Here is a 10,306-nt window from a genome sequence, read left to right as displayed (position 1 = left end):
ATCTTCTTCAAAGTCATCTAAATTGCCAATGTCAGCCTGCTTCATACTCATCAAACTAGCCAAACTTTGCATGTCTTCATCCCTACATGAATGATTTAAAATTTAATACACAGCTCATGAAATGACATTGAGAAAAGACTGCTTAAGAAAATAATAATATATTCCTTCTTTCTATATGCTAATGAGCCTTTTTAAACAGTTGCCCAAGACTACTGAAAAATCTAAATACACCTACTCATTAATTTTTAAATGGTATATTTAAATAGTAAAAAGCAAACTGGATTAAAAACTAACTTGTTAGGAGTTAGTTTAACTCTGTGCTGCAGATCTGTGGAAGACTAAAATTTTCTTCATAGGATTAAAGGGTGGTTTCCTAATCATTAAACCTGGAAATAAAAACTTGTTTCATAAAACAGTGAGACAGTTTGCAAATCAATGAGATCTAGACTTTAAAAGTTCAAACTTTCAAAATAAATTAGAATAGAAATTCTTAATCTGAAATCCATGAACCCTTTTGGTTTGGTGAAGAGGAAGAAAAAGAAATGGTAAACCCCTGTAAATTATATTTAAATCTTGTTTAAATGTGCATTTTTCTCAAAGGGGCCATAACTCCCCAAAAGTTAAGGAACTACTGCAACAGAAAAAAACACCTTCAAGTCAGCATTTTAAAAAATTACAAGATGAAAAATGACCTGGGTTAATTATAAGTTAAATACCATATATTTGATAAAATGTAAAAATGTCTTTATTTTGAAGTATTTTAAATATATTTTAAGTATTCTAAACATCAAATAATTTAAGTCTTCTCTATCTATTATTTTCACCTTAAATTTCAAATAAACTACAGTGAATAAAACACATTTCTAATATATTATATACAAACTAAATTTCAATCTGATATACTTCCTTAAAATTCAGAAAGCCAAATTAAGATGCCGTTTCTCATGTTCTTACCACAATAAAATAAAAAACAACAAGAAAACTCTTTTGTAAAGAAATGTTCATTAATATTCACTTATCTCCTATAGTACAACTTTGAAGACTAAACAGGCTTTTGAAATTCTTTGTATTTTCTCTCACGTAAGTTTAGAGTTAACCAAATCATTTCCCCTTTTAAAAATAAATGTAGTGACACAAAGTCTGCATAAACAAAAAAAGTTGTATTACCTTATAGGAATGCCTTACAAATTGCTCACCTACCAATGGGGGATAATTTCAAGATACAACATTATTCTTGAAATGTTAACTTGCTTAATTTTACTTCTTTAATTTCGTCATATTTTGGATTTTAGCCTTGAACAATTTTCTCTGTCAGAGTTTAGGAAGCAAGGCGTGTGGAGGTAGAGAGGGAGTTTAGGGTGTTTTGAGAGAATTTTCCACTGGAATTGAGACATTTGGTTCAACTGAATTCCTCTCACCCAGATTCTCCCGTGGATGGTGCTGATTCACTTACAGACGCTGCCCAGTGGAAAGGAGTCCACAAAGGATCTTCTCTGATTTTGTTTTCTCTCTTCTTCCTGTGTTTCCTTTCCTTTCATTTTGGCTTTAACTTCAGGGTAAGGTCTTTATTTTTAATTTCTCAGTATTTAAGACTAAAATTTAAGGTGCTGAGATGAAAGACTGATTGCTTCCATTCTGTACTGTCTCTCTGTTACTACACTCACTCAAAAGCCAACTTTCCAGAGATGAGGCTTACCGTTATCTATCAAGTCATTTGCTGCCCTGTAGATGAGTGCCAAATCTCATTTTGACTGATGCACAGAAGCCAGTCTAATCAGTTAAGTGAACATGGTCAATTATAGTAAACACATTCCACTGGCTCAAATACATTTACATCTATGATTTAGATTGGATTGAAATGTTCATAGCTAGCTTCTTCCTCTCACCTTTTAAGTCTAGGCTTAGAATTTCCATTTCTTGCCTTCCTGATCTTCTCCAAGCAGGCACTAACCCTTTCATTATACCCCCAACATGCACTCATGCTTGACTTGACTATATGCAACAACCATAGTGCATGTTACTTTTTTTCCTGTTCCAGGTGTGTTTACCCTCAGGAGACCAAAACTGGTGCAGGAACTACCTTCGTGCAACCCCTATTCAGTGCTTAAGAAGTGATTTTTGAAATGAATAATTATAGCAAATTGTACTTTGCTCTACAATTTTTAGAAGGCTGGGCCAAAGAACATGAATTGGGGAAAGTTCCTTTAGTTCTTTTATTCCTCTTATCCTAAAATTTTCATTTTGCGTTACTCTTCTATCTCAGCTTCATCGAACAGCTCTACAAATTAACTGTCTGTACTTCAGAGTACAATTACTTACAATGAAGACAATGAAATACAAAACAATCACGTATGATACCCTATAACATACAATTTAAAATTTGGAACTTGCTATAGTCACTTTTATATTACTGTTCATTCTCTAGAGTCAAGAGACTATAAATAACAAGGAGTTCATTTAATTCAGCCTCTGAAGCAAAGAATGGCAAGAATGACTGGTATGCAGTAGGATATTCTCCACTGTTGCCAGTCTACTGAGTCAAAAGCTGTTGACATACAGTTTTAAAATACACTCAGAAGCAGCTTGTCTTCTTGACAAAAGAAACTTACGTGGCTTTTCCTTCCCGAAGGAAAATGCAAGATAATGAAAACTGGAGAGTGGCAGATACAACTTTTTTAGACAATGGCTTGAATTTTAACTTGACATCAGTCTGAGTTGGCATAGGGCTTGCATACTGTTTCATGTTGATGCTGCTAGTAGCAAGAGCTTTCCTTCGACCAGAAGGGGATTCCTGGAAGATAAAAAATAATTCGGAATTTTGGAGTTATTTATTTTACAGCCAAGTATTTTAAAATAGCATTTTAATAATATGATTAAATAACCGTTGAAATTTCCTTCCCTAATGAATTCCTATAACACAATATTGAAATAAAATTGTGATGAAGTTATATTACAACTTTTATATCTTTAAATAAGATAGAACTTTTATATCTTTAAAAACTGGAGAGAGCTGGCCCAGGCAGAAATAAAGATAAACTAAAACCACCCTAAATATCTCAGGAAAGAAAAAGCAAGGAATGCAAACTAGGACAGAAAGTGTCCAGAGTTCCTCTAAAAAGAGGATCTAGCACAGAGATAGGCATCAAAAGTACTCAACAACTGTTCTCCTTCCTTTCATTCTATTTAATGTAACCTAATGATATTTCTCCTTTTTGAATGCTTCCAATTTTTTATGGAATTCCCAGCCTCTATGGCATTCTAACCTCATTTTTACCTACAGGATCTGAGTTCTATTTATCCTCTAATTTGAGCCTTATTTCTTCCCAGGGGCTTTTCTGATCACTCCACTCTACAGTTCTCTTTCCTTCCCCTCAGGTCACATTCATCAAGGAAGAAACCGCTGGTTTCTCTGAGGCCATGTCTGTGGCAGACACTGCCAACTGACTCCAGCAGGTCTCAAAATCCTCCACACAGCTATTACCAATTCCTCAGAAATGAATACAAAATGAAACCTATTAGCTATCAAGGGTACTTAACATTCTAGTAATAAGCTATCTCATTTCAAAATTTTTACAGAATAATAGCCTAGAAGAACAATGAAAACAAAACAGCAAAATAATGCTTAGGCATTAACTATGTATAAGACACGTTGTTGATTCAGGAGAGAGATGATGACAATTAAGACATAATCCCTGACTATGTGTTCTAATGGCAAGGGGACATTTTAGATGAAGATAATTTGTAAATAATGTAAATGAGAGGTCATATGCCATCACTGATGTAAACCAGAAGTCATATACCAGCATTCCTTAGGATCTACTGGTCTGGGAGTTCAGATCTAAAATAAGGCTTAATTTTCAAGCTGTGTGACCTTGAGTAAGTAAACTTGAGCCTCACTAACCTTCCGTATAAAATAAGGAGACTAATCAGAAATCCATTTAAGCTCTACAATGGTTTTCTATAAAATTATTCAATTTTCCAACCAAGGCAGGAAAAACTACCATTAACCTTTGAATTATTATTTAATAAATCTTTACTTTGTCTTATGATTGACAAACCTGCCTAAAATAAAGATCACTAATTTAATCAAAACATTAAACCAGCCTTTTAGAAAAAACTGACATTTCTGCCAGCAGGACAAGTAAAAATGTAATGTAGCATCCCTAAAGAATACCTTGTTTTAAAATGTGGCCTTATCTGTCAGATTATGCACGGCAATATTATACAGAACTATTAGTGCATGTAGATACCTTATGAATGAATTTCAAAAATGCATCAAGCACTTGAGAAGGATTTAAGCCCTCTCAAAAGAAATACTTAAGAATATGCAAATACCCTCAACTGAATCAAGTTGAACAGATGTGACTATCCCAAACAATACATGTGTTCTTTCCCTGGTCGCTACTGTCAATCAAAGAATAAGATTAAGGTCTAAGGTTCTGACAATGTGCAAAATGAAAAAGTATGATCAGGTAGTATCAATTTATTACACTGATATGAACAATAATCTCTTATTGTACCTTTAGAATAGCTAACAACTTACAGGATTTAAAGCCTCTGTTTTGGAAGCATGACATACAAACAACCACATATTATTTTCAGATTTTGTTAAACAAATCTGTTTCACAAAGTATGACACTGATCCTTTAGTAATAATTATTTAATTTTATAAGCAAATAAACTATAAAAATTAAGATAACTTGGAAATGAGCATAATTTTGAAAGCCCAATTTAAGGATAATTCCTACAAAATATAGAGTTTTGATGATTAACATTCAAATTCATTTTTTATTTTTATTTTTTATTTTATTTTTTTTTAAGATTTTATTTATTCATTTGAGAGACAGACAGACAGACAGACAGAGAGAGCATACGCAGGGGAGAAAGGCAGAGGGAGAAGCAGACTCCCTGCTGAGCTAGGAGCCCAACGTGGGGCTTGCACGACCTGAGCTGAAGGCAGACCTTAACCATCTGAGCCACCCAGGCGCCCCTTCAAATTCATTTTTTAGATAAAAACTGTATAGACAAACAATGAATCATGGAACACGACATCAAAAACTAATGATGTAATGTATGGTGACTAACATAACATAATTAAAAAAAACTGTGTAGAAAAGGTTTTTTGCTGAACTCAAGGAGTTTTAAGTTTTTGGTAAATCAGCGTCTCTGAAACGACAGAAAATAAAGGCTACTGAATTCTAAACTTAATTAGCTGTACCACTGAATTAAGTATTTACTTGCTCAGCAACAATGAAAATAGCCCTTTGTAAGGTCTGGACAGGTGAACAGAACAGAGCTCTTTTGAGTCTACAATATCCATTCCTATTATTAACACAGTATCTCGCTAGAGTCTGCTGGGAAAAGAAGTCTGAATGGTATTTCTACTAAGTCTTCACCAAGCTCACATATTGTTTTCCTCTTTAAAATTAGCTGTATCATAGAAAAGATAGTTAAAAAGAACAGTAATGAGAAAAATATAAGGATCTTTCACAGCTCTAACCCCACCTCCATGAATCTTCACTTTTTACAACCGAGTTTAAATCTTTACCCACCCACAATTTATATCATTGCTATCAACAGTTCTATAAAGAGGAATGAAGTAAGTGATTGCAGTTTCGAGATGAACATGTCTTTTGCATCCTATCATCCTTCCAGAAAGGAGTAGGGGCCAGCCAGGCAGAAAGAGTTTAGAGAGAATTACTCTTAGTGCTGCCAGAGTCCTAATGTTATTTCATGTCATATGCAAGGTGGACAAAAGGACAGAAATAAGAAAAAAAATAGTAAAGGAACTCTGAGAGAAAGAAAGTTAGATGACAAAAGTCAGTAAGAAGTGAGCATTCACATATATGTAAGACTAAGTTTCTGTCTCTGGGCCTACGTTTATACATGTTTGTATGTGAATCTGACAGTATTTGAGGAATTACTTCAAAACTCCTAAAGCTGAAGTTCTTAAATTTTAGTGTTTACTAAAAAACAAAAAACTAGGAGAGCTTTAGACAATCTAGATAACTGGATCCTACCCCCAGAGATCTTAAATTAGTAAAACCAGAGATGGGCTCAGGAATCGGCTGCATTTCTAAAAATAGTAAGTACCTCTCTTCTCTACTCCCATCCCGCCCCACCCACACCCACACCACTACTACCAGGTGATTCTAATCCAGTTAATCTAAAATCACACTTTCAGAAACACTTCCCCTAAGGAAGTTCTTACATAATACAATCATTTTACTTAAGAAATCTCACTCTCATTTTTCCTAAGTACTCTTCTGTAATAAAAAAGACTTGGCTGGGGTGTCTGGGTGGCTCAGTCATTTAAGCATCTGTCTGCCTTTGGCTTAGGTCATGATCCTAGGACCCTGGGTTCAAGCCCGGTGTTCCCTCTCCCTCTGCCCCTCCCCCAACCGGTGCGTGTGCACGCGCTCTCTCTTACTCTCTCTCTCTCAAATAAATAAATAAAATCTTAAAAAAAAAAACTTAGCCTATATATTTCCATTTCTTTGAAATCCAGCCTATTGTAGTTGTAATCAGGCAAACCAGCATCTGAACGTCACACCAGCATTTATTCACTAAACTTTGGCCTATTTCTTCACGTATCTGAGCCTCATTTTCACAATGTCATCTTGGCAAATATTTTTAAAGTTTGGACAATACCAAGTGTTGATAAAAAAGAGGGACAATGCAAACTTTCTTACACTGCAGGAGGGAGCTTCAATAGATACAGCCACTTTGGAAAGTAAGTTGACATTACTTTGTAAAGTGGAACACATGCATTATCTTACAACTCAGTAATGACTTCCATCCTAGAAATATGTCCTAGAGAAATTCTTGCAATGATATACTGAAACATCTAATAGGGTTTCTAGCAAATACTAGGTGCTTAATAAATAGTATTTATTGTGAATATTTGTTGACCAATTAACCTGGTTTATTACATTAATATTATAAATAGTCCATCCAGGATCACCAATCTTGAAATTAGAAATATAAATAAGCATGTAACTCAGTGAGGATGTTTATTTTTTTTTTAAGATTTTATTTATTTGTTTGACAGAGAGAAAGTACAAGCAGGGGGCGAGCGGCAGGCAGAGGGAGAGGGTGAAGCAGGCTCCCACTGAACAAGGAGCCCGACGTGGGACTCAATCCCAGGACCCCGGGATCATGACCAGAGCCGAAGGCAGTCACCCAACCAACTGAGCCACCCAGGCGCCCCCAGGATGTTTACTTTAGAGTAATGCAATTATGTTACTAAAATTCATGCCTGGGACCCCTACATTCTTACCAGACCTAAAAAAATTCTCCACTTTAATGTTCCCTCATTGCTATTCAGGTGATAACAATACAAGCAATAGGTGAATAAATGTTTTCACTGTATAGCATAAAAGAGAAAAAAATTATAATCACTTTATTAGTAAAGAATGAACTGATTATAAAATAAATAAATACATTTTTGTGAGATTCAGGGCTTCTTTATATTTTTAAACATTACAGATTTTACCAAAAAAGCATGTAGCCAATGTTGCCACTTCCCCATTCCCCCAACCAAAACTAACTACATGATATAAAACATAATGGTAGCAAGCAATTTAGTTAAATGGGGTATTCTTTTTTTTTTTTCATATTACAAGAAGTTGAAGAGAATATCTTTTGTCCAAATTATTCAAGTTAGGGTCTTCTTACAGAATAGCTCATAGTAAGACGTTTCATCTATTATGGAACCCAAAATAAATACAATTAATATAATACCTCTCTGATTAAAATATTTGACTGACAGGGCACCTGGGTGGCTCAGTCGGTTAAGCATCTGCCTTCGGCTCAGGTCATGATCTCAGGGTCCTGGGATCTAGCCCTGCATCAGGCTCCCTGATCAACAGGGAGTCTGCTTCTCCCTCTGCCTGCTGCTCCCCCTGCTTGTGCTCTCTCTCTGTCAAATAAATAAATAAAATCTTAAAAAAATTTTTTTTTACTGACTTCCTCTACCTATTAAAATGTCACATAAAATAAATCACAAGCTAGAAATTGAACTATTTCTTCCAAATATGAGGACCGGGGGGGTGGGGGCGCACTACTTAGATTTTACTATTTTTCAGAGTTTTATTACACAAAATGTTCTAAAAAGATCATGTCATGCACTAATACTTTAATTATTAAATCTTTTATAACACTGAAAATTAAACTTAACAGCATTATCAGTTGATTTTTTTAAATTGTGAAATACATTATACATATTAAAGTAAAAAACATGTATTATTTAATGACCAATAAAATGAACATTCTATACCACCATCTAGCTAAAGAAACAGAACACTACCAGTACCTTAAAATCCTCATGTCCCCTCTTGAATTGCCTCCTTCCCCTTCCCTCCTCCAGAAGTGACTAGCACCCTGAATTTTGGATTACTCCTTCTCTCCTCTTTTCCAAAAAAGAGTACTACTTATGTATCATCCCTAAAGAACATGTTGCTGATGAATGAATAAACAAGATGTGGCATATCTGTACAACAGAGTATTAGCCTTAAAGGGAATGAAATTCTGACAGGTGATGCATCATGGATGAAACTTCAGGACATCACGCTAAATGAAATAAGCCAGACAAAAAAGGTCAGATATTATATGATTCCACTTATATGAAGAATAGGCAAATTTATAAAGACAGAAAGTAGAACAGAGATTACCAGGCGTGGGGGAAGGGAACACAAAGAGTTATTGTTTAATAGGTACAGAATTTCTATTTTGGATGATGAAAACCTTCTTAAAACAGTGGTGAAGGTTACAACATTATGAGTGTACTTAATGCCACTGAACTGTACACTTAAAAGTGTTTAAAATGGTAAATTTTGTTATATTTTTATCACAATAAAAAGTCAAAAAAGAATATATTGTCTAGTTCTACCTGTTTCTTAACTTTGCACAACGAAATAACATTAACAGTTTTGTGAATTGTTTATGTTCAACATCAAGTTCTTGATATTCATCTATACTTATAGGTACAGCTGCAATTCATTAAATTTCACTGCTCCTAGTTTTCCATTATATGAAAATGCTACAATCTACCTATTTTAACTGTCAATAGACACAGTTGTTTACAGGTTTATTTATCTATTTGGAATTATTAACAAAGCTGGTATCAATATTCTTATATCTATATCTTGTACACATATATAATAATTTACCTAGGACATATTTCTAGAATGGGAATTGTTAGTCATAGGATATGTATATGTTCAATTTAACCAGAAAATGTTAAATTGTAATCCGAAGTAGCTATATTAATTTACACTCCCTAAGTGTTTCCCTTGTTCCACATTTACCAACACTTAGTATTTTCTTTTTCATTTTGCCAATCTGAGATTATTAAATATTACTCATTACATCTTAATTGCACTTCCATGATTATTAATGGCATTGATTATCTTTTCATAGCTTATTGGCCATGTGTTTCCTATTTTGTGAAATCTTTTGTAGTTTTTCCTACTGCTGGTTATTTTTTTTTTCTTTTTTTTCATGAAACTGAAAAACTTGCATTTATTCTGATATTATGTTCTTCTGGTTTTGGGGGTCTTTTAAAATTCTGGTGTAGTTAACATACAGAGTTGTATTAGTTTCAGGTATACAATATAGTGATTCAACAGTTCCATATATTACTCAGTGCTCATCAAGATAAGTGTACCTTTTTTTTTTTTTAAGATAAGTGTACTCTTAATTCCCTTCATTTATTTCACCTATCCCCCTGCCCACCTCACCTATGATGATAACCATCTATTTGTTCTTTATAGTTAAGAGTCTGTTTGGGGGCACCTGGGTGGCTCAGTAGGTTAAGTGTCTACTTTAGGCTCAGGTCATGATCCCAGAGTCCTGGGATTGAGCCTCTCAAGGGCTACCTGCTGAGCAGGGAGCCTGCTTTTCCCTCTCCCCCTACCCCCCACCCCCCTCATGCTCTCTCTCTCAGATAAATAAAATCTTTTTTAAAAACAAGTCTGTTTTTTGGTTTGTCTCCTTTTTTTCCTTTGTTCATTTATTTTGTTTCTGAAATTCCTCATGAATCATATGGTATTTGTCTTTCTCAGACTGGCTTATTTTGCTTAGCATTATACCCTCTAGATCCATCCACGTTGTTGTAAATGGCAAGATTTCACTCTTTCTTATGGCTGATTAATATTCCATTCCATATATATATATATATAATACCTCTTTTTTTTAAATTTTTTTATTGTTATGTTAATCCCCATACATTACATCATTAGTTTTAGATGTAGTGTTCCATGATTCATTGTTTGTGCATAACACCCAGTGCTCCATGCAGAACGTG

General features: G+C 34.4%; 1 protein-coding gene across 1 annotated transcript in view; it reads right to left on the bottom strand.

Moving 5' to 3' along the window:
• EHBP1 (EH domain binding protein 1) overlaps positions 1–10,306 on the bottom strand; it is a 303,679-nt gene that overhangs the window by 183,518 nt on the left and 109,855 nt on the right. Inside the window, exons 6-7 of the mRNA XM_081832045.1 lie at positions 2,610–2,791; positions 1–82 (exon numbers count right to left, since the gene is read on the bottom strand). The exon at positions 1–82 is cut by the window's left edge and continues 1 nt beyond it. Of these exons, the coding sequence (XP_081688171.1) occupies positions 1–82; positions 2,610–2,791 (264 nt within the window). The remainder of the gene's footprint in view (positions 83–2,609; positions 2,792–10,306) is intronic.

This window comes from Leptonychotes weddellii, chromosome 10, assembly GCF_054177405.1.
Source record: "Leptonychotes weddellii isolate Sample4059 chromosome 10, ASM5417740v2, whole genome shotgun sequence".
In the NCBI taxonomy this organism is placed as follows: Eukaryota; Metazoa; Chordata; class Mammalia; order Carnivora; family Phocidae; genus Leptonychotes; species Leptonychotes weddellii.
The sequence above is the reverse complement of the archived record's forward strand: the minus strand, read 5'-3'. Positions and strand labels throughout refer to the sequence as shown.